This window comes from Sander lucioperca, chromosome 22 (assembly GCF_008315115.2).
Source record: "Sander lucioperca isolate FBNREF2018 chromosome 22, SLUC_FBN_1.2, whole genome shotgun sequence".
Lineage (NCBI taxonomy): Eukaryota > Metazoa > Chordata > Actinopteri > Perciformes > Percidae > Sander > Sander lucioperca.
Genome location: NC_050194.1, coordinates 6,215,673 through 6,241,910, shown reverse-complemented (window position 1 = coordinate 6,241,910; position 26,238 = coordinate 6,215,673). Strand labels below are relative to the sequence as shown.

General features: G+C 41.5%; 1 protein-coding gene across 1 annotated transcript in view; it reads left to right on the top strand.

The window, feature by feature from the left end:
• snx29 (sorting nexin 29) overlaps window positions 1-26,238 on the top strand; it is a 176,660-nt gene that overhangs the window by 99,351 nt on the left and 51,071 nt on the right. The window contains exons 16-18 of the mRNA XM_031297994.2: window positions 10,868-10,984; window positions 12,300-12,355; window positions 12,769-12,850. Of these exons, the coding sequence (XP_031153854.1) occupies window positions 10,868-10,984; window positions 12,300-12,355; window positions 12,769-12,850 (255 nt within the window). The remainder of the gene's footprint in view (window positions 1-10,867; window positions 10,985-12,299; window positions 12,356-12,768; window positions 12,851-26,238) is intronic.

Genomic DNA, 26,238 nt, shown 5'->3' with positions numbered 1-26,238 from the left:
AACCGGTACAGATACGAATACTGTGACTTCGATACCGGTTCCTAAACAATACTTTTTTTCTATACCAATTTTATAAAACAAAACAAAAATTACAACATTACACATTACGGCACAAATCTTTTTAATTATTTTTCAGCTCCTACTACGTGAGCCCCGTCTCTGTGCACAACGTAGTTTTTCCTGCCTGCCTCTATGACGTGTAACGTTAGACAGCCAATCACAAACATTATTATTTCTCGGTAGAAGCATGCTGCGTGCTTATTGGCTCACTGACACTGATGAGATTTACTCCTTAGTTATTGAAATTGGGTATTGAATGACGAGCCATTTTTCGATAACCGATACTTTAGAGCACATGCGTCAAACTCAAGGCCTGTGGGCCAAATCCGGCCCCTCGCAAATTTTGATCCGGCCCGCATATCAATTTATTTTCACAATAGATTTTGGCCCGCCCAGATGTGAGCCAAACCAAAAAGACTGGGAACTGTTTTACAGACTGCAGTTGTGCGACACTCAAAGCAGAATTTGGCAGATTTGCCGACTTTGAGGCTCAGAAATTGCCGTAGAACCAGAGAGTTTACATATTCAGGCTGTGAAACAGGTTGCTGTAAAAAAAAAAAATCTTTGATATGCTAAACTCTATGATGGCTAAGGAACTTTTTTGTTGACTTTTTAGGGCTTTATGTCGACCAAACTGTTAGTGAGAAAGCTACATGAGACAAATAATACAGTCAAAGGTGTTATTCAACTTTTCGGTTGGAAAAAAAGCATATCAAACATGTCTTAATGTGATTCTCATTTTCCAGTGTGGCCCTTAGTGAAGTTGAGTTCGACACCCCTGCTTTAGAGTCAATTCGGTCGGTGCCTAAAAAGTATCAAATTCGGTACCCAGCTATAGACATTGTGTTGTGGTCAGTCATTGCTATGGCGCAGTACACTCTTACTCAAGACACGTGCAAATGTGAGTCATTAGAAAGTGCTTTCAAAAAGTATTTAATTTAGATTTAGAAGGCAGGTCCTTGTGCCTCAAATTGAGGCCTCATTACATCATACAGTAGTGCTATAAACTAACTTGTCTGTAGCTCAGAGGCTGGATCATCTTAACCCAGTTGTTCAGAAGACGTCTGACTCACATGCACTAAACAAACTCTACTACATTGGGAGTCTTGTGACTATGCAGTTACAATTACAGCAGATCTTTTTTGTTGTTTTGTTTTCCCATGGTGTATTTTTTTTTTTTTATATATATATATATATATCTGCTGTGTTGTATTGATAAGTAGAGAGAGAGTACTTTTGGAGGATAGAGAAGAGATATGGGTCCAAATTTCCAGTGGGATCAGGGATTCTCCCTTTGATCCACAAGCTCATTAATTAACCATAAACAACATCATGAACAAGAGCAACAATTACAAGCCACCGTGTTCAGAGAGGACACGCAGTAAAAACTTGGAAAAATATGAACAGATATGCCAGTATAATTCCTGCCAAAATACTGCATAATGCATGCTATTCTTCTCAGAATAATGCAGGTGAATCTACTTTGAAGTGTTCATACATGATCTGAGTACAAAAGCCTCTCTAGGACTTATTACATTTGCTTTTACTTGAACTATTGTAGTAATGTATGCATGCAAGGATTTCTATGTTCAGGTTGGATAAAGTAGCACGCATTTGGATACAATTATACAATGCAATAATGATTTCAGTGTTTCAGTTACAATTTGTGGCCATTTAATTCCTGTGTGGATGAATCATTAAAGACCCACAGCACAGTAAAATCATCTCACCCGCATTAAAGCTTAATGTTCCTGCTATGTAGCTTGAAGATGTGCATGTATGTTAAAGCTTATCTCTGCTACTTTCAGTATTCAGCTCAGTGGGGAAACCACTGCTGGCATCATGCATGTTACTACTGAAGCTCTGCAGCAGGAATGTACATTTTCAAAGTCTGTTCAAAACAAGTCAAATTTGATTAACAGACTTTTTTTTTTGCCGGCCTTGTAATCTGTTCATTAAGTCCAGCTCCGTTCAGTTACTTTTGCTCCACCTGTCAATCTTCAGTCGCACATAAACGGTTAACAATGAGAACGGCGGCAGAATTACTACTCAAAACTCTTAGTCATTTTTGAAACAATCGGTCCTTGACTTCAGACATACACTGTAGACAAAAGCATCTGCCTATATTTTAGCCCACAACTCTCAATTTTGACAACTCTTGCTATTAAATTGTTTCAGCTGCCAGCTAGCTAGCTAATTAAGCTAACATTAGCTCCATAAATTGGTTGAGAACACTTCCCCTGGCTGACTTTTTAATGTCTTCAGCTGACTCGCTTTGTACTTGATGGCTACACGCATGACAACATACTAAAACATTTAGGCAAAGCTGTTAACATGTATCGCTAAATAAAGAAAAAACATTCTTGCATTGCAGGGTAGCTTAGGGGAGCTTATTGATTGTTTATTTTCTTTTAACATAGCTCTGTCTGGCTGCTTGGTTTACATATTTGTTCAGTTTGTATTTTTAAAAAGTATTTTCATTTTTAATATTACAAGATTGGGGTAGCGTTGGCTGGAGTTGCTGGAGTGTAAACATCACCAAATCCAACACAGAGCAGGGCAGAGGTGCTACCGTTAGCCTAAACCCTATTAGTATCCAGGACCAGCGCACACAGTGGCAAAAATACTACACAGTGGTGGTTTTTCGTTGTTGTTGTTGTTGTTGTTGTTGTTGTTGTTGTTTTTTGTTTTTTTTTTACATAATCTGTAACTGCACAAACTAAAATAGTTAGGTAAGTATGGGCTCCAAGTAATGCTTAGTTACTACTTTAGTTGGTAAACTGGTTAGCCTGAGATGCTAACGACTGAAGCTTACCTTAGAGCAGATAAACACACTGTTTAATCTTTTGGCTCTTGTGTTTTTGGTTTTGGAATGGCTAAAAAAAGACACCTCCTCCCAAACACTTTTAAAACTGAGTATTGCTGTTGCTACAGCCCCATGCACATTGGTTGCTAAACTATGATAGGACAAGCACTGTTCACAAATCATACTCTAGATCTTTTAACATCATGTAAGTACAGGTTCATGCACAAATAAGTGAAAACATACTTCTTATCCATAGCTACCAGCATTTAATCTTCATACTGGCAAAGTCCTCTCAGTGTACATTAAAATGCAGGCTCTTGATAGTGAAAGTGACTTTTAGAATGTAACCCTAATCTTAATCTGTCCAAATACTGCTGGCACATGTAGACTAGGAGAACATGCATTAAAAAAGAGAGGGCTTTAGTTGTCTCAGTGTTCATCCGGTTGTGATGAAAACACCCCTGAATTAAAGCTGACAGACTGTACTTTAACATTGTCATCACTGCGACGTTTCAAAGTAATAATACTACACAACCCAAAAATGTGTGATCCAAGTGCTCATGGAGCTCGCTGTGTGATGCAGCAGCGACAAAGAGCTGCGTCTGTACCACGGGCCAGATTTAGCCTAATTTTTTTTTTTTATAAACCATTTCTGTCTTTTCTATTGGTCCATCTGCCGCTCTCATGTGTTCACACTTCTTTACACATCTCTCTTTGTACTGTTTTTTTTTTTCACCTCAGTTCAGAGTGGACAGCACAGCTTGTGATGTCTATATTGGTCCTTTCTCACCCTCTTTTTCGTCCCCCCCCCCCGTCTCTCATCCATGTCTCTTCCTGGAGCAGCTGTGCGGAAGTGAGTCAGAAACGCAGATAGAGACACAAGCTGCATTTAGACTTAGAGAGTAACCCAGCATTGGCCATATTCTGGTTGAGGTCTCACCCAGTTTAAGATGTTAAAATGAACTTTTGATAGCCTGCGGCTGGGCCTCCCTTCTGTCGTGAATAAAAAAAAGATGAAAGCATTTTCCTGCCCACTATGAAATGGTCCCAGTTGTAATATGAGCACTAAGAACCACCTGCGAAAAGAAAGAATGAAATAATATAATTTTTCGGGTGAAAACCTGAGATGTTAGTTGGTCAGTTATGTATGTGTATGGGCACACCTGAGATGTTCTGTGTTTTCATATGTACTTGCATTGAGCCAAAATCACCACTTGACTGCTTCTGTTGCTAAAAGGCTTTACTGTGCAAGTAAATATTGCCACTGTACTGTATGTGACCCTATCAGCTCACCCCTGTCCTCTTTTCTTGTCCCGCTTGTCTGTCTGTCTGAACATTGACGTGTTTCTGTATTCTCTCCCTCCTCTGCCTCCTTTTGCTCCACCCTATTCATCCTATGTGTCCCGTCTAATTAAGGTTATTAGGTTTCGGGTCACCTATACCACCACTGCTGCTCTTGCTCTTCTTTTCTCCCTCTGACTAATTTCTCCGCTCATCTAGGGCTTTCTTAGCTCTCTTAGCCTTTTTTTTTTATTCAGGCCAGCTCAGCTCAGCTCAGCTTGGCACAGCTCAGATCAGATCACACACCGAGGGAGAGGAGAGAAGGAGGCACAAAGAGATTCTGTAAAGATGGCCGAGGAGCAGCGCAGAGGAGGAGGAGGATAATGCGCTGTGTGAAGGAGGAGATTGTGTGTTTTTTAAGAGCGTGATAGAGAGGGTTTATGTGAGAGAGCGTGCGGTCAGCATCACTTGGGTGGCAGTTTGCTGTGATGACTCCTGCAGTGCCGACAGTTACATCATACTAAACCAACCCTGCAGGCCAGACTAATGTGTGTGATAGCAAACAACAATCTGCATCACTGCTCTGCTGCGGTCCCATTTTCAGTCATATCAGGTACAAATTTGTTTTTGCAACCATATATAAAACATGAATGATTCTTTTAAAAGTAGGCGCTGAAGCTGTTGTTGTGTGGGGTGAATGTTTTTTTTTTCTCCACAATATGTGATTTGTTCTGTTGGTCCTCACAGACTCTTTAGTGTTTGTGTTTGCTTTTTAAGATGCACAGTTCCACTTTGCAGTGTTGACTGATATAAATGATACAAATTTGTCTTAGTTGCATAGAGAATAAGCAACATAGATGGTAATGTTTACTGCAGAGCAGACTATGTAATACATTTGTCATTATTAATCATATTGGGGTCATATCACTGAATTATATTTCCTTTCGCAGTTTACTTTCAGCCCTCTCACTCAATCAAACTAGGTGTACTGTGAACAGAACAAATTATATCAGTTCCATAGAAAATAAAATTAAGGAAGAGAAATGGCTTAGGCCGTGAAAATCCATGAAAGGAACTATAGGCCAAATTCATCTTTTTCAGCCAAGTAAATAAGAATGTTACTTTACCTTGTTTCATTACAAAATCAACATATTCAAGAAAATGTATGTGAGAGGGAATATATGTTTGAGTGTTTGCAAGATCATTTTTCATCTACATACAACGTTTGTCTTGTTTATACCTACATAACAAAATCGAATTGAATGCAAAGTATCCAAATATCCAGCAAAAGAACTTATTCAACTTAGGCTCAGGCTAATTAAATGTAGCCTGTTGAGTTTACCAGTAAACATTAGGGGTGGAACGGTACCTGTATTCGTATTGAACCGAAACGTCTCGGTTCGGTACGTGAATTTACACAGAGAATATACGATATAAAAATAAATAAAACTTGCGTGCAAATGTATTAATGTAATGTGGAACTATTGTTACATACGCGTTTCTTAGGGACACCTAATCTGTAGCCCCGCCTTAGCTCTGAAGCTCCCAAGCTCCGCCTACATGTCGAGTCGGTCCAGTGAGTCCTTATATATATGTCAATGAGTGAGTCCACACGAAGCAAACTAGTCCCTTCCATATACAACCAAACACGGATGTACTGTAGCTGTATCCCTTCTTGCCTCGACCACAAATGGCTTCCAGGCCCATTTGCTTCGCTGTTTGCTCCGCTGTTAGCTCCGCTTTTAGCTCCGCCGTTAGCTTCGCTGTTTGCTGCTAGCTCCGCTGTTAGCGTGTGAAGCTAACGCCACAATTCGCCAACTGCTCTGTGTAACCGAAGCTGCTCTTTTAACACCCCTGCTCTGTGCATTCACATATGAGAGCAGCGCTTGTCTCCCATATCACACTACTAGCTGATTGTCTTATTTTGTTTACAAGTTCCAGATGGAGTCTGGAGATGATGTGGGGTAGCCTACGTATTGTTTACTGTTTACATCTTACTTTATACGCTTCAGGCTGTTGCAGCTAGCTCAGGGGAGAGACTGGATGACACTAGGTGGTACAGCCTGAGACATGCACAATAAAAAAAAATTGTCTTCTGCATTTTTGTTATGCTTTTCCCTCCATCGTACCGAACCGTGATGTCTGAACCGAGGTATGAACCAAACCGTGACTTCAGTGTACCGTTCCACCCCTAGTAAACATACAAAAACCTGCATTGTTTACATAAATTTTTGCGAGCCAGGAGTCTTCTTCTTTGCTGCCTTCATTTTTTTCAACATTCATTTTTTTATATTAATGGGTTACAGTTACGTGCTTCAATTTTCCAGTTTCCATGGTAAACTTATGACAGGAACATTGTATTTCCGAATAATTTAACTGTTAAGTTACTAGCTGCATAAACTGGTCATTTCCTACTATTTTCAGGACCAACCTGGGAAACTGGGAAATACGCTACTCCTTCAGTTCTAGAGAATTGTAACATTGATGCTGACGTTTGCTTGTCCCAGCTCCCCAGGCAGAACATTTCAACACACTTTGGTCACTTTCGGTCCTGACCTATGATCGTAGGAGGGCTTTGGGAGCTCCCTGCGGTAGCCACATAGCCATGGCTTCAAGGCTCCAGATCAGCTGTAGCCTAAAGCAGACAAACACCAGTCCTGTCAGGCTTCAACTTCGCTGACTTGTTGAGCTGTCAGGTTTATTGTGATGTTTTTATGGTTTCACTGAAAGCTTTTCAACTTAAAACTGCACTGGCTTGAAGGATATTGTAAGCCAGTCCATCACCTTCAAGACTAACAAGTTCCTGTTCAAGTTGTGAGTGTCAGGAGATATAAGTCAGTACAAGTAGACACACATGCTGGATTATCATGCATGCACACGCCCACACATCCTACAATGCACTATAGTCCTGTAAGAATTAATATCTCCCTAGCCTATGTTTTTGTTTCTATGCCATCTACTTTGGACTGCATTTATGTAATTGTTTTTCCATGTTATTTCTTGTATTTTGTGCAGTTAAACAAAACTCTAAACTTAACTCTTTCTAACAGTGCCCTTTAGCTTTAAAGTCTCCATAACTACCTTGTGCTGCACTGATCTCTTTTTTCCTCGTATATTTAGTTTAGTTTGTTTTGATTTCTGCAGCCACTAATTAGCCTTCCGGTGGCCTTGACTAGAGAAAGATTAGCTAGTGAGTTGGATAATGCAACTGAGTAATGCCCATTGCTTGTAAGGTCCATGCTTGAGTGAATGAACACCAAAACCTGGCTGTGCATCTTAATGACCCTGCATTAGTAACAGTCAGGAAGATTAACTTGTTTGAACAAATTGGCAACGCTAGCACGTAGCCACACAGCCACTGCTTAATATGGACCACTTTTAGGTGTGTAGATTTAGCATGCGCACTCTCAAATACACATTTACATAACACACATATGCATGCACATAGGCGTACTATGCTGTACGTGCAGAGACATGCACAAGTGCACAGCAAGAGAATGACGAACTGATTAGCTCCCTCTCCCTGAGAATTAATTGGGTTTCTTCACGCTTGAAATTAATTCCCTCTTTTATAATGTCCTATTTGCTAAATAATAAGAGGTGATGAATGGCGTTGAGTGTTTGAGGGTGGACTTCCTGTTCCCTGACTTGAAAACAACAGGATGTGACATGTGCCTGGTGGACCAGGGGCATGAACTCGACTTTGAAGCCTTTGTCAGTTTTTGAAACAAACGTCAGGATACGAATAGAAACATTAAAGGTATAATGTGTAGGATTTCCTTTCGAAACAATGTAAAGACTAATTCAGAAGTAATCCCCCTACACCATCACCCGTTAGTGTCTGTATCTGCAGAGAACCTTCCCTATGCCTGTGTTTTCTTCATTTTTGTGAGTGCGTGACATTAATGGGCGTCATCAAAGAGCCTCTTCCTTCACCGTGTTCTTTCTCTTTATTCACTCTCTCCCTTTCTATTGGCAGAAATGGAATATTCATAATTATGTTCTCATGAGTGTATAATCACCTGAAACTATGAGTCTATCTAGGTTCGTAGGTTCAACTACACGCTTGAAAAGGGCCGGGTGAGGGTAGCGGAATTCAGTTCACCTCACTGCTTGATGCCAAATCCTACACACTGCTCCTGAAAAAAAAGATACATGCAATCTTTTTAAAAAAAGTGTTCAGATGATTATCGCTGAAATCAGCTGCAAGGGATTGAAGGCCTTCCAAAACTCCCAGACTTGTTGCAACTCATTGACTTTATACTTAGTGCCTGTAGAGCTTAGGTTGTGTTTGACAGTGGAGAGATTTAACAGCCTGCCAGAGGATACACACATCATTATTTACTTCATAATGTCTGAGCTGCAGTTAAACAGTAATATGAAGAAGCAAAGACAGATGCGTAAATCAAAGCAAAAACCTTCTTTCGCTATAGCAGCTGTTGGTTTAATGAGAGAGAATTCATTACAGCAGACCCCATTTACTTGTGTTATTATGTAGAATATGGGGGTTGTTATTATTTGTGGTATGATTAGTTTTATTTTGTGAGAGCAGTTGTACACTATATTTGATGCACAACATTGGGTGATGTCTTTATAGTGTTACTCACGTTGAACGCAATTAAGTTTAACTGTGTGTTTTGTTTTGTCCAATGTATTTAACATTCTCTCTCAGTCCTCTTGTGTTTTTTTGGCTTCTGCTAATACAAATGTAACATTTATGCAGTGAACACTGTTGCCTGTCTAAAACCTTTTACGTTCGATTACATTTAGATTAAATGTAGACATTAACATTTAAGCCACAAATGTTTGAAGCGGTGCTATCTGAAGAGACTATACAAGCAACATGCATCTCCACTGAAGTTAGTAATGGCGTGTGAAAGTCATACATACACACAACAGACCTCCTGGTTCAAGAGTGTGGCCTCGCTGTTTGGTGATGACTACTGCATTTGAGGATGAAGGCTAAATCAGATCTTTTGCCATCAGGGCCCCCGTTATACTGAATACCTTGCCTAAGGAGCTAAGCTAGGTAAATTCAATATCATCTTTTAGAACACTCATAAGTAGACTCATTTTAGTGTAGCACATTTGATTTTACTCATTCTTTTTTTTAAAGTCTTAGACCCAATGGAGGGCATTTAAATGTTAGGTTGCAGGAGGAGACATATTTGTTATAACTTGGCCCAGAGGCAGTCTGCTCCAGAGGAACACATGTACTGTAATCCTTGCTTTCTGTATTTTTAGAAATATGGTTGCCATGGCAACTGGATGCTTGAAACTATACTTCAGTACCACTGCAAAATACTAAATTTCATGATTTCATTAATCATTAAATGTGTTGTCCTGACATTACGCAGCAGCATCACCTGTGGGTCATACTGTCGATTGGAACAGTATGGCTCCTGGAGAGGTTCACGTGTCTTCCAGCCTGTCATACAACAACCATTCATATGCCAATATACACGTTTAAAACAGTTTTCTGTTGCTGTAATTGTTGTGAAGAGGAGCAGTCACTTCCTGGAGTCTGAAAGTTAATGCTATGGCGACAGAGATAGGAGATATATATTAAGATAACAAAATCTAAACCTATCTTTTAACTAGATGAATAAACTGTAGCCAGGAGTAACCTGACCTAAATAAATAAAATGATAAAAAATATAGAACTGTGCTCCTCATAGAGCCAACAAAGACAAAAAAAAGAAGCCCAACTGACAAGCGAGTGTTGCAGTGTCTGCTAATGGTCACCTATAATGTTAGCACAGCTCCTGGCTTCCATCTCATTGATTCTTGTTGCTCATCACAGGCATATTCACACTACCAATCAAACTGTCTCATTGCAGAGTTGTGTAAGTAGTTTATTAGTTGTTTAAAAAAAAACAAAACAAAACAAAAAAAAACATACTGATGTTAAATTCATCGCTCTGCATATTCTGTTCTAAAGCTTGACACTTTTTCACTGTGGTATTGTCATAATATGAAATGGATATATACAGGCATCAACACAAAGCATTCAAGTGTTTGATAAATCAAGTTTATTGCGGTTGTCATCACTGTTATTACATAAGGAGCCTCTCCTCCTCCTTAAATGGGATGTGAATAAGTTCATGTATAAAGGTCGGTGTTGGAGCAGTGGTGCAGCGGCTCGGCTCAGCTCACCTGTCAGCCACAGACGGCGCTCTGCTGAAGCGGCTGTGACGGCAGGTGTCCTCCACACAGCACAATGTGTGTCACAGCTGTCAGTCTCCTGTCCACACTGTCCAGCCTGGTTAGGCAGACAGGCCTCGGAACGAACACACACACACACACACACACACACACACACACACACACACACACACAGAATTTCTTGGCCATATTCCCATGAGCACACAGATGTGAATAACACCACGTCAAGGTTAGTTAGAGCTGATGACAATTGATTAGCAGGCTGGCAGGAGTCTGACTGTTTTGGATATGAACTAGTTTCACCCCCTCACTCTCTCTCTCTCTGTCTGTTTCTCTCTGTGTATCTCACCCCTCTCTCCCTCACATCCCTGTCAGGGGTTTGACTGTTTCCAAGAATCTGTCCTGCTGGCAACATTCATTACGTCATTACATCGATCACCTGGAGTGCTTCGGCCTTTTGTGTGTTAAACGGAAGCTGAAAACTGTATTTTTGTCCCCCTGTGTGTGTGTGTGTGTGTGTGTGTGTGTGTGTGTGTGTGTGTGTGTGTTCTGCAGGTGGCCGAGATGCACGGTGAGTTGATAGAGTTTAATGAGCGCCTGTACCGTTCCCTCATAGCCAAAGACCACCTCATTGTCCAAATGAGACAGGAACTCATTGACCTGAGAGGCCCGGTGAGTGACTGGACACACACACTAAAACACCCTTGCACAATGATTTCCCCTCTCATCTGATGTCTCTGTCACCCTGCCATTTTCTAGACTCAGATTTTCATCTCCACTTCCCCCTGTTTTTTATTTATTTTTTCTCTGTTTTCATTTTTCCATGGTTCTTCTGCACTGCAATTCCCAGAGATAATCTGTCAATCAAAGTGTGTGTGCTCACATCCTTCCACGTTTTAGTTGATGAAGTTTGATTTTCTGTAGGTGGTTCTCTTTTGTTGCCTGTTAAATCATGGCGCTCATCGCTGCTACACTAACTATCCAAAGGGTAGTTCAAACTACTTTTTTGCAGCACTTTCAAAGTGGTCCTCGACAATAACAACAAACACACACAGAAGGCCAACATCTGGTCACGCTCAGCAGAGCTCAAAACAGTGTTGACACATAAACAAACACTCACTCGCACACAATCTGTCCACAGTGTGGGTTGATACAGCAGCAGTGATGGGAGCCCCAGGCTGAAGATAGGACCTCTTATCCTCCAGCTTCAGCCCTGCTCTGCTGGACCACTCACTCTGTGTGTGTGTGTGTGTGTGTGTGTGTGTGTGTGTGTGTGTGTGTGTCCATCTCTGGCTCCTGATTGCTGCATGCTTCCAGCTTCAAATAGCTGCTGCAGATGGCCAATCCCCGGTAACTTTCTGTCTGCCTCTACACCTCACCATCTCGCTCTTTCTCAGTCCTCCTATTTATTTCACGGTGTGTGCGTGCATTTCTGTCGGTGTGTTACACTCTTGGAGAGTTTGATCAAAGCCTGGAGGCTGGAGACCCCACTGAAAGGGGGCTGTGGTGATAGTGTTTTAGCCCAGGTTTAGATAGTCTCTCTGGGAGAGCTGAGAAGCTGACAGGCCAGCTTTGGACGAGAGAGATGGAGGGAAAATGTGGGGACACACACACACAAACACACACACACACACACAACACACACACACACACACACACACAACACACACACACACACACACACAACACACACACACACACACACACACATCCAGAAGGCCAACATCTGGGCCTGGTCATGTAGTTTCTTGAGGGACCTGGAAGCATGAAAAGAGTGAAACAAATCACAGGCTTGATGGACTCGTACGCACACACTTTTCACCTACCACCTAGCAACTTCCGAAGTACCCCCTGGTTGGGAATCACTTGCCTATTGGACACTGTGTTACAGTATGTGTGCATATATAATTGTGTATGAGTTTGTACTGTATTGTAGTGTATGTCTCTCTTACTTATTATCAACCCCCCGCTCTTTTTACTTTCCCAGGTTCCAGGTGATTTAAGCCAGACGTCAGATGACCCCAGCCTCTCAGATTTTGAGACGTACGATTATTTCTCTTTTACTTTTCCTGCGTTACTCTCTCCCCCTCTTTCCCCCCTCCTCCAACCTTCCCTCCTTTGATGTTAATTCACTCTTACCTCTGGAGTTCTTCTTGTTTTGTATCTTGGAAGAGCTACATCTTCTCAACCATGTAAAATATCTGTTCTCCCAGCATAATTGTATCTCTTAGTTATTCTTTCTCAACACTGTTTGATTTCATACATTCATTCATGCGTTCCACTCTCAGATCCAACCAAATTAGATTTTGGGGCGTTTTACCAGAGTGAGCTGTAGTTTGCTATAGCTGTCCAAGCGTAGCGCTGAGACACTGTTGATGTTACTGTGATAATGGTAATGATGATGATTTTGATAATGACGACGGCAGTGAGGACAGTTTGTTGTTTGTGTCACTCAGGGCTCATCGTGCTCTCATCAACGTGTGGATCCCCTCTGTGTTCCTGCAGGGCAGAGCTGCCAACGCCTACAACGTCTACCAGGTACACTTTATATCTCTGTCCTCTGTTTACCAGTACCAGAACAGTCATCACATAAAGCCATATTGCTTCACTCACCATATGGCTGTACTGTACTTGCTAGGGGTGCAACAGATCACAAAACACAGAGATTCTGATCAGATCACGGTTTTAAAGGTGCAATATGTAATATATTTACTGTATTAAATCCAAAAATGATCACAATATATCATCAGATATTAAGGTAACATGCTAAGCTGAAATACTATGTTTTCTAACAACAATGCTAAAGCCAGTATTTTCGCCTTTGAAATTTCCGTTCCGTGACGGAATGTCTGTTTGGGTTTTGGCTTGTGTGTTATCAACTGCCCATTCTGACAGCCAGGCCGGGTTGCCAGATATAGCTTTAAAAACGCAAGCCCAGCATGCTACAGCTGTAGTACAGCCATGGAGGCAGCAACCAAACAAACAGGATCAATGGAGATTCTACCCGACCTAAAAAAAACATGTTTCTAACAGTTGCATGACCAGAGACGTAACGAACCCCGGGTAAATATTGGAGATGTATTTGAAAGATGGAGACAGCTTAGAGCCCAAAAGGATGTCAAGTTGGCTAATTTACTCCTGAACAGGTAAGCTTTAGCTTCAGGCTAATTTATCACGGCTACTAGGGACGGACATTTTCAGTCATTTCAACCTTTGTGTACTCACATTGAATTTTATAGAGTAACGTTGCTCAAGTTATTTACTCGCAAAACAATTGAGACACAGCCAGTGAAGTGATCCCGACTGGTCACGCCATAACTGCTAACGTTACCGGAGGATCAGGCAAGCGGGCCACGGCTGTTTACATTCTGTAGCCTGTTCAGTGCCCGTAGCCTACAAACGGTGAGTCATTTTAAGCCAAGAAAGGGTGGCTGTAAATCGGTAGAGAGGACCATAAATTTGCGCTGTTTTTAACGGTTGTTTCCGTAATTTTAGGCCAAGGAAGTGTGGCTGTCAGCCGGGTGGAGAGGACGGCGAGGTGATGATGTTTTAGCGGTTGTTGCCGTAATTTTAAGCGGAGAAAAAGTGGTTGTCAGTCGGGTACAGAGCTCTGCGTAAGCACAGGCTTTTATGACTGTCAGCATATCCAGCATCTAACGTTAGCTACTCCGCTGTGCTGTAGAGTAATGTCTGGCTATGTGAGGCTAGTGTTTAGCAATATTGATGCTGTGTTCTCAACCTGGCAACCTCCATGAACTTTGAATCTGGGGAGGAGGGGGCGGGGAAGACGACTCTGTCCAGTATTGTGAATTTGGACTGCAGTGACTATTTTAAGCAGTCAGTATTACAAATTGGACTTTAAGTCACAGATCAGATACATTTTCGGATCAGCACAAAGAAGGGAGGACAATATATATATTTTTTAAATGCTTTCCATTTATTACTTAAAGAACTGTCATAAATCAAGCCGGTGTGCAGAATTCGCTTTTCCCGGGGAAAACAAAGGACTTTCACCCTGGAAATGCGTGTTTTAATCCAAAACACAATCTTTTTCCTAAACTTAACTAGTCGTTTTGGTTCCTAAACTTAACCTAACTCATCGCCACATTACGCTCACTTTTTTTATCTTAACCGTAATGTCCGCCAAAACGACCGGCAGCTCGCCATGCCCTGTACCCGGCTGCCGCTGATACGACGGAGCTGTGTAGTCGGCGTCATGGCTTTTCGAGTTCTTCTGCTCCTTTAGTAGCCATGACTATTAAATGATTTTAACATGCCCCGTTCACGTGAACAGAAACTTGCGTTGCCTTTATCTTTTCATGGCAACACTCCATAGAGATTTATCAGCCTACTTTAAGTAACAGCCACAGTAAAAAATAGTTTCACGCTATTATTATGGTTAAACTTTGCAGTTAATCCGCGGTTTATATGTATTCCGAATCGCGAGTGTTTATCCGTACGGAGTACAGACCACGGATCAACTATGGTCCATTACACCACTATTACTTGCTTTTGGTATATGTGGGGGTAATGTTACCCTGAGGACATAGAAGCTATTGCAAACAATCACAGAGTACCAGAGAGAGGTTTTTGTGATCAATTTGTTCGAGTTAAACCAACAATAGAGGGATGGAGTTACAAGTTCATTAAGCCAAGGAGCGAGGGAACTAATGAGCAAGCTCTGAAATAATTCAACATTAAAGTTTGCATTAATACCTCATCATTAGTGTTCAATAGCATTGTTGCTCTCAGGCGCCTTTTTTCCCCACTCAGCTGCTCAAGTGGTCAAACAGAACACTTTGCAAAGGGTCAAATCTGTTTTTAGCCATGCTGGTCGTGCGGCTCAGAGGAATGGCAGTGTTGGTCTCTCAGTATACCACTTTGGTCCAGACTGAAATATCTTAACATCTATTTGATGTAATTGGGTGCAGATGTCCGTATTGCCCAGAGGATAAATGCTAATCAGATCATCGTTTTTACTTATCCAGGGAAATATCACAAAATGTAGTAGATTGTTTACTGTGACAATGGTCTTGGGTGGACTTCCGGTTATGGCGGCACGGTGAGCAGACGTGGATTCTGGTGCTCTGTTGCTAATGCTATAACAAAAACTACTTAAACAATCCGAGAAAAGTAACCAAGGACAATGATCTTGGTGGTCCTGTAAGTAAATTATCTCATAAACTGAACCGTCAATTGAATTAAGTGGCTGTAGACTACTAAGCTTGTTTTCCAAAGACTGGCTCAAATATATGCCTATCATGGGAACAAAGTGAACTCGGCTTGTGTGTGTGTGTTAGGCTTAGAAACGGCTTGTCTAGAAAATGATGCCATGGTCAAGTGCCAAAAAAAGAAGATACTTTTCCACTGATCTTTTTTCATCATAAAAGAAGAAGTTTAAAGTGGCAGTCCCTTTTTTGTGTTGTCAACCTTCCAACATAGACCGTGGTTACACACTTTTTGATGCGACTTTTGTGATTGTATGCGCCAGATCAGAACTTGTCGGGGTGTGTCCGCATAATGTGTCCACACTGGATATAGTGATCTGATGTATTTCCGCGCAGATATATTCTTTTCTTTATATACACACTTTGTTGAGGAGAGAGCTGCGAGGACGAGTGATTTACGCAGCTACAATAGTGACCATAATGCTATAAGACAGCAGATCTCAGCTGTTCCCCAGCCCTGGTTTTCCTCCATCTTTGAATCTCTTCCCTTTGCTCACGCTCTCAAGAGCAACTCCAGTGTGACGGGAACCTAACGCAAGACCTACGTTTGACAAATTGTCTGGGCTGTGCCCACATGCTGTCCACACCTCACTAGGATCGAAACTCAATGCAAGCCAGGCCACCTCGGCATGTGGTCAATGCATGACCACAGATAGATAGTCTAGCTAGCTGTCTGGATTTACCCTGCAGAGATCTGAGGAGCAGTTAACCATAGGAGACAACGGAGCAATCCCGGAAGTGGAAGGTGGTGGATGTAGACTAAGACTTGACAGTTAGTGCGTCCTAGCATGATCGGATGACAAAAGTCACATTGAAAAGAAAAGTGTAACCACGGCCATAGCTGTGTGTGTCTTGCCTTTGGTACCTCGACAAATAGTGACTGCATTTCCCACCACAGTTTGTGCCACTTCTAACTTGTGATCAAGTCTTAACAGAACTATTAGCATTTAGGCCAATTATAAAAGCACTGCTCCAGTTGTGCCAGGCACCCATCTAAGAAAGGTGTGATGGGAACTGAACTCGAGAGCGACTCAAAAAACCAAATCACTGTTCCTTGTTGTATCTGTCAAGCTATCGAGCAAAGTAGACAACGGCGGCTCAGTCCCTCGGTGACTGTTTTACCGTGTCTGTCACGTTAACAAGGTGTTACCCCCCCACCCGTGAGACAGCAACACCGACACGCACCGACACACACACGCACAGTCCCAGGGTTCGGCTTTGTGAGACAGACAGTGAAACACACACAGACAGACTGTGACACTGATATGCATGGATATAGTGGTGCACACACACTGTGTAGAATACACACATACAGTACAGATACACACACTGTGCTGTTGTCTGCCAGGAGGTACAGCTGTAACGTTATTCAGGGGAAACCATATGGGACGCCAGGGAAGAGACAGTTGACACTTCCTCAGCCCTAACTGATAGTCAGGTCTGCTGCCTACCGAGCTCAGCCCGGCTCATCTTATACATAATAGATGTAAATTCACAACTCGGGGCTCAAGCTGAGAGCTGTCTGACACCTTTTTGTGTGAAATTACTGTATCTCCGTCATCCGGACAGGACAAAAGCATGACAATGACAAATGAGTTGCATTGTTTTAATCCCTCTCGTTCCTGTCACTTACGTCTTCAGACCCACTTGCACGGAGTGTTCAGTGTTCTTTATTGAAAAGCAGACAGTCTGATGAATATATGTATATGGGCTTTTCTCAACACGTGATTAAATGGCATAGCATTTTCTGGCAATGCTCATGTGGAAGTCAGCTTGCTTTAGAATTGTAGCACAGTGTTGGGAAAGTGACTTGTTCCCTGCAGTTTGGGAGCTTGTTCATGCAGGAGGACTTGCAGATGGGTGCATCGTAATGGTGGATTCATTACAGACTGATGTGGTCATCTAGCCCCAGTTTGTGCCTCTCATGTATTTGTATATTGTATATTATGTATATTACATTTGAGTAATGGAGGTAAGCATCAGGGTTTTCTGAAAGTAAAGATCCTCTGATCTCAGAGAAATTTAAAGGGATACTTTGCTGATTTTCAGCTAGCTTTATATCATAACAATGTGGGTAGTATGTGTGAATGAACTATGGTAAACTTCCCTCCATCTCCCAGCTCAAATCCGCCAGCTTTTCGCTGGCTCGGGGCTGCTGGAACTACAGATTGTACTTCTGCATAAGGACATGGAAGAGTATAGAGGCGGCGAGAGAGAGAGAGACTGAGAGAGAGAGAGAGAGAGAGAGAGAGAGAGAGAGAGCGAGAGCTGCCGCTCTCTTTCTCAAACTCAGATTAAACTGTAAAACTAGCAGTGGTGATCAAATACAGTATAAACCAAGATTTTGTTACTGTATTGCCTACTTCTCACCTCAACTGTTTTTAAAAGTATTTGCGTCTTTCTACTGCTTAGACAGCCCAGTTTTATAAGAAGGTCATCTTCCCAGCAATTAAATACTTTTTTTATTTTTTTATCATCAACGTCATCATTTGGTCATTTCCAGAATCGTCACCTGCTGTGTGATAATTAGGATTTAAATACATTTTTAAATGAATGCCTTTCTCCATTTGTGCCTCTTTTTTTCTAACCAAAATAAAGTTTCATATCTTCTGGCTCACTTTGTGAATCAGAATTTAAATATTTATTATTAGTTATATTTGTATATATTGATGTTTCATTCCAATATTTTATATTTTTATACAAAATAACATTATTATTTGGTTTTACAAAAACAGCAGGGTTATATGTCATTTCCAGCTACCTGGATTCGGAAATCATCCAGACAGAGTTTAAGAATGCCTGGAAATACCAGCAGAGCTGCAGGGAGTGTTGTTAAATGAGGAAGATTGCCATCTATTTATTTTTCAGAAAATGGGATGCCTAACGCTGTGATTTCAATGTAATGGTAATGCATAAGAGGCACCAAATGGGACTCATCTCCAACTTTCAAATTACCTATAAACAATAAAAGAAACCAATGTCTTCTTGAGGGTTAATAATGTTTTAACCACGAGGAAATCCCACACTTCAAATGAATTAGATATGATAACAGCTTGGGTAAAAGTATGTGGAACACATTGAGTGTGCAGATATCTGCCATGCTTTGGGCAATAATCAGTGTCCATCAGCAGTTTGACTTTCTTGGATTGACTCCCCGGCATCGAACCTGAACATTTCCCATGTGTTGCACCGATTTAGCCTAATTCCTCCCTCTCAGTAACGGTCTGTGGGACTGCTGTCCAGCCCTGGAGCTGGAATAAAGCGCAGCCCATCTGGTGTATTGGATACTTCCCTTTTCAGAGCTATATTCGTCTAATGGCTCCCTATGGAAAAAGCTTTTTGTTCTTAGACAGGCTAATGGATGGCCAAGGTTACCGGAGTCATTGTTGTTAAGGTGAAGTTGTTGTGTTGATCGAACACCGAGCCAAAAGTCTTAAAGACCGGAGAGTATCATGAGGAGAAGGCAGGGCTTGCTTTAAAATACCCTCAAGCGGCGGGTGCATAGGCTTATTTTGCTCAGTGTTTTTCCCTTTCTCTTGTCTCTTGCGCGCACACACACGCACACACACACACACACACACACACACACACACACACACACACACACACACACACACACACACACACACACGCACGCATATGCTAGCAAAATTGAACCAATGATGAGAGCAATGAGCCATAGCCAAATCCAGAGAGGGTTTTGGGAGGCTCGGAGAGTGAATGGGATTTTAGAAGCTGGAGCCTAAGTTAGGTCACAGCAACCTTGTGGTTGAAAAGAAGCACGCTAACGTCTCTATGCTGCTGCTAAACTCACCCAGAGAGGAGGAAAGGCTGATCTCACCACCTCTCACATCGTGTGTCCCTTAATGTCTGCTTCTTGCTTTTTTCTCTTTGCCTCCCTGCGTCAATCCCTCCTTCTCTCTGCCCTTCTTTTTCAGCCTCCCTTTCCGTCTCCCTCCCTCTACCAGACTGCAAAGCTTTTTTGGTGGCACTAAAACTGCTTGTAGTCCATTTACTCTCTTTGCAATTTTTTTCAGAGCCACTTTCCTCTTCAAGCTTTCTGAAATGACTTCCATCTTAAGACAGACGGAGATGGAGAGCGAGAGACTGATGGATTTGCTCCATTATCAGTCAGGCTTTTGCTCTTTGTGGCACGCCGTGCCTTTGGGCCTCCATCGCTCCATCCCTCCCTGTGTCTCTTTTCCCCTCCTAAACTCATAATGAGAGAATTATACCGGCTGCGGCAAATAAGTGTCTCCCTCCCACACAATAACAACAATAGAGGCTATCATGAGCTGAGGGAAAGAAGCGGCCTTTGCACGCCGTCAACGAACACAAGGACTCATTTGGTGTGTGCAGCAGTGTCTGTGTTTTCATTACCTGTGTATTTTAGGCTGGCATTGTGCTCTCAAAAAAGCATCAGTCAGGCGCTGATGAGGAACTCTTTTTTTTTTTTTTTTTCTTTTAAAAAATGAGGGGCTGGCTAGTTGTATGTTATCAGGATATGTGGATGTGTGGAGCGTGCAATAAGCCATTTAGCTAAAACTCGTATACATAAAAAATGAGGACTTTGAAAGAGAGCTAAGAATTAAAGGAGAGGTATTTGGATCTAGAGAAGGCAACAGGAGTCGGTTGGTCTGTGCTCCAGACTGAAATATTTTAGCATCTGTTGGATGGATTGCCATAACATTTGGTACGGACATCCATGGTACCCACAGTTCCAAATTTCTCAAAACCCGGAAATCAATAAGGTCCGAGCTTATCGAGACTAGTGGATCATACAACGTTATGTCTTAAAATAGATACGTGCGCGAACCAGAACAATTATTTACGAGCACAGTGTGTGCATAAAGACAGCAGGTAAACACTAGCGTCCCCACAGCAAATAATTCAAAATATAGCTGGACTGGCTACCGAGAGCACCGCTCTGTGGGCCGCTTAATCATCTTGTTAACCCTATGAGCCCGAGCTTGTCGTATACTACAAAAAACTCCATTGTTTTTCTGGGTCTTTTGTGCAATAAATCCAAACTGTTACATCCAAGATTGATACACTTTATGTCCATAATTTATGAGTTTCCGGTCGTTTATCGGTCGTTTTTTTTATTTATATTGGAAGCCGCTAGCTTTTATGCTATCCGCCATTTTGCTTTTCACATGATGCTCAGGGAGACCATTTTGACCAATCAAAAGCTTGTTTACGTCTTGTCAACCAATGGAAGGCTGGTCCGTCATTGCAGATGAAACAAAAGATCGTATTTAGTGAAGAGGAATCACCCAAGGGCAGAAAAGTTAGATATGACCATAAGTTGTCAAACATACTTTAGTGCTCAGAGGGTTAAAACAAATACAGCGACAGAGACAGAAGAAATCAAACAGTCACTGACTCACCGTTCTTGCAATAGAAGCAATAATAGTTCTGTTAAGATTAAGACTTTCTAATCTTGTCTTTCCACCAAATAATAGAAAAGTATCGATAATGGTATTGATAAAGACAAAGATAAATAGTATCATTATCAATAAAAATGAACGATCCCCATCCCTACTTTTGGGATCCTCTGACGTTTTACTTAGCGCCATCAGCAGGTAAATGTTTACACTTGTCCAGTGAAATATCTTACCATCTACTTGATTGATTGGCACAAAATTTTGTATAAACATACTCCCAGATGATGTATTTTACTGACTTTGGTGATCCTTTGACTTTTCCTCTAGCGCCACCATGAGGTTGACTTTTTTCTTCTTTTTTTTTTAAATGTCTTGACAGCTGTTTGAATGGATTGCTGTGAAATTTGGGACAGACATGTCTCCCTCAGGATCAATTGTTCTAACTTTGATGATACTAACTTTTCATTTCATGCTTGCATCTGGTCAGAATTAAAATGTATCCAATGCTTTGGTTTAGTTTGGTTTATGACCACGTACTATCACAATTATTGACATTCCCAACAGCCTCAGCAGTACTTTATGTAAGCGCTCATTAGCAAATGACATGCTAAACTAAGATGGCGAACATTGTCAACATTAAACACCTGCTAATCATCAGCATGTTAGAATTGTCATCGCAAACATGCTTGCATGCTAACCTTAGCATTTAGCTAAAAACACTTCAGCACAGTACAGCCTCACAGAGCCACTAATGTGGCTGTAGACCTAAGGGCCTTGCACACCAAAAAACATAACTATAACAAAAAGCATCCAGTGTGGATGCTCATATAATTTTTTGTTATCAGCTGTGTCGGTGCCCCAAAATGGATGTCTCGGTTAATAATCATTTTTTTAACCTCAGTAATGGGTCTCTCGCCACATATCTGCGATGTTGAACCCTGTAAATTGGGATGGATTTTGATTGGCTGTCAGTGTTTTTTGTCCTTCATCAAATCACTTTGAAAGGGCTCCCAACGCTATCTCGTTTGCCACTGTCGTTATAGTTGTGGTGCGGCTATCCACTTGAGTTAGAACAATTTTCAAAACGATATATTCAGAGTGTGACAATGGAGACAGTTAAACTTTAAGTTCTGCGATTCTCTAAAGTTCAGCTCATGTTCAAATACAACAGACTTAAACTCTGAATCATGCTATTTGGCCCAAGGTATTTAACATTTTTCTTGTCAGACACTCAGTATGCCTGCTGAGAAAGTGACTGCTGTGCTGCTGTCTGATGGGAGCTTTCAGGTCGTTGATTACTAGGTGTCATGCCTGTGGTGTCGCAACAGCGGGGGGGATATACTCTTTGTACGGCAGCTGACACCGTCGAGCAATGATAAAGTTTTGTTTGCTAACAAAGAAGACCCAAATAATAATTGTAATTACTTGTTGACTTATCTGTAGTTGTACATTCTGATTGGGCTTCTGAATAATTTCACAAGTTGCATGTATTGTGTGAACTCCTGATAAATGCAGTTTCGTCTGCTGAACTAGGGCATCGCTAGTCTATATCCATGACGTTCCACTTCTGGGATTGCTCCGTTGCCGCCGGAAAATCCGCCCGATTTCACTCATTTCGGCCGGACGTCCGTCACCTTCCGCTTTCTTCGTGTTGCCATTTTAAACTCCGGTGGCTTTATGAGGACTATGGTTAACTGCTCCTCAGATCTCTGCAGGGTAAATCCAGACAGCTAGTTACCTATCCCGGAATGCTGTGTGGACTAGCCAGACCCTCCTCCGCAGCGCTGTGGAGGAACATCTGGCAAAGCGAAACTAAGGCGTTGCTAACCAAAACGCACAGAGAATCACCTTCACACCTCAGTTTACACCAAAAGAGGGAAAAGCTGATATACAAGAGGCTTTAAAAGGCCTGAAAAGTGACTGCTTCACTGCTCCAAACACACAAACACACACTGCTAACATGCCAGTGATGTTAGGGCAGCATTAAAGTGGAAAGATAAGTCACCTTCATCTTTTTCTTTTTAAGGACTCAGCTGGCAATGGAACTAAATTTTATTGAAGAGTTTTGGTCCAACAATCTCATTGGGTTTACTGCCTCTTTCATGGATTTAGCCCCTCATCATCATCCATCTTTCCACCTCTCTCCCCCTCCTACTTTACTCTCCTTTCCTTTATTGTGTGTCTCTTGTTCTTTTTTTTTCTTTTTTTTATCAATCAGTCCTTTACTTTTTTTTCCTTCCCTATCTTTCGTCTTTGGGCTCTCTTTACAACTCTTTGGTCGATCTTTTCCCAATCATTTGGTGTTGGTCCTTATGATGAGTTGCAGGGCAGAAAAGGGATAATATGAATCACAATGTGTCTTCACACTACTTCCCAGATGAGACAAAGACGAACACTTCTCGAATGTATTTCATCCACGGAGGAGAAAATGAGGGCGAAGTGCGAAGGCCTATTTTGTTCAAATCTGCATGTACTGCATCCATCCATCCATGCATGCACACACAAATGCCATCTAAGTACCAAGCACAAATGGAATGCAATGTGAATGTACATTAGAAAAGCAGCATGCCAATGTTGAGAACTAGCACCTCTGATCCACAACTCACTGACTGTTTTACATATACATTTGATATATATATAAGTGCATACATTCTAAATGAGCAATTCTCTTTGATCAGCAAAAAAGCTGAGCCTATATGTTTCCAAACTAAGTCAGGGCTTCACTGGAAACTTCTCACAGTTTTAATTATGCCAATGTAGCGTTCTTAAATACCGCCACAAACATAAGTATTATAACCCAAACTACGATCTTTTCCTAAACCTAACTTAAGTAGCATTAGTTTTGTTTGAATTCACAACGGGACTCCCCCCAAAAAAAGGTGACGCCAAGGGTCCTGACCAAGCTAATGACGACCTTTACCAATAGAATAGATGATAATGGCCTTCTGAACCTACTAGTAGGTGTAGCAGGCCCCTTCTAACCCATATCTACTGTATGAGACTAATAACCATTATCCTACTTCGTTTAAGAATGCTTGATTCTGATTGGCTATGAGGAGGGCATTAACCCGGCAGGTTGCCCGCTGACTGAGCACAGCGTCATCAAATAGTAGATCAATACGCCGCTTGTATTTTTTTTCTATCACAGAAATTTCAAACATGAGGTCCATTGTAAAAATAAACCTTGTTTAAAAAAGTTTCTAAAATGTGTCGGAAATCTATTGGAGGGTCAGTCGATACATAGTTTCGTAAGTGAGATACAATGTAGCACCTACGTCATTAAACTAACGTTAGTGATCAGATACAGCCTTGTGTGGTTGCTATAGAAACTAATTAACGTTAGCTACAGTTGAGCTAACGTTATTCGCCGTAGTTTTAAACATTACAGTGTTTTAAAAATGGACGAATTCATTGTCAATTTTAATATATTTGGAGTAGGGAAGACATTTGAGGACTGGTTAAAGAGCGACGAGGACGACGGAATGACAAAAGAAAAAGACAATGCCCAGGGTACCCGTTTCCGAGATCTGACAGATGAGGAGCTGCGTACAATTGAAGACGGGGCCCTTGAATCAAACACGAAAAAGGCAACTGCCTTTGCTATCAAGGTTTTCACCGAGTGGAAGAGCCACCAGAAGGATAGACTGACAGTGTGTTTGTTGTTGTCAGTTGTGTGGTTGCTATAGAAACTAATTAGCTACAGCTGAGCTAACGTTATTCACCGTAGTTCTAAAGAGGACTACTTTTTGAGGGAGATGAACTCAAAGAGAGTATACATTTAATAAGCATGCAATACAAATAAGAAAAAGCATAATTATTAAAGTATTTGAATTGTTTTATTATGTTGGCAAGCAAGAAGTAGAATAAACGGGATAATCACGTCAAGGCAGGGCAATAAACAGTTTGATATGCCCGGCTTGTGGAAGGTTACCGTCCACAAGCCGGGCATATCAAACTGTTTATTGCCCTGCCTTGAGGTGATTATCCCTTACATGATAACACCCATTGAATGGAGTGATAATATTCGAAACGGGTGCACCCTCTATCTGTCCTTTACATTTTCGTTCTCTTCCTATAGAACTGAACTAGATTTAAAAGATACTGTAGGTAAAAATGTGCATGTGTCCGCTGCATTTTTTTAAGTACAGTACCTTTAACCATAGTAGTTTGCATACTCTGAAAGAAAGAGAATCATAGAGGGTCCCAATTAATAGCAGTTACATAAACCATCTTTAATATGCACCATATGAAACCACATAAATCAGCCACTCAATGAATAATTGAGACGTCCTCTTTGACACTCTCAGATGTGTGCACTGCTGCCTGCAAACCCATAGAGAAATGCAATGTGGGAAATGTGTTAGCACCTTTAATTTCTATATTAGCCATTGGGTATGGCCTGGTTAGCCTGGGAGACTTGTGGCTGCCGAGGCAGTTAGCTTCATTCCAGACCTGCTCAGTGGGAATCGCTCTGATTAGCCAGAGGCTCAGAACGCATGGCGATGGGCTACTTTAGCTATGCAGATGAGATAATACATCCATATGTATTAATATGAACTTTGAGTGTGTGCGGTTAGCTGTGTGCCGGTGTTGCATTCAAAGACAGATAGATGTTCTGGGTTTTTTTAATATGGGTAATGCTGATAATGTGCATTTTTTTTTTGTGTGTGTGTGTGTGTGTGTGTGTGTGTGTGTTGTCATGCACGTACAGGAATCTGGGTGTGTGTGGATGCGCATGTGAGTGATTATGGTTATGATAATGGCTGGTTGGTGACAGAGGGAGAAAACTATTATGTTGATGATGGTAATGATGAATGTTTTACAATGATGATGATAATTACAATCGTTGTCTTGGTCTTACATCCATCAGTCATAGATTAAACACCCTCGGGAAGACACAGAGGCTGCTTTTAACTGCAGCACGCTGCAGCACGGGCACCACATCAACTTTAGCGTAATTTACATTACATTTCCATTTTAGGCACTTAAGTCAGTGCTCTTATCCAGAGCGATTCACAATGCGGAGGTTGTGGTTCAGTGTCTTGTTAGACATAGATGTTTATGGGCATTTGTTGGCAATGGCAGGGCTCAAAACTTTTGGCTCAAGGGGACAATAAGAGCCTATACAATATAATGCTATATAATACAATAAACCTTCAATTAACACTGGCTCTGTGATCTTCAACAGGGGGTCTGCGAACCCCTAGGGGGTCCTCAGAGTCATTGCAGAGGGGCTGCTGAATTATTGTTTGATACATTTTTGAAATTTTTTGATGTATGCTGCATCATGCCCCAAACCTGTATATTGAGT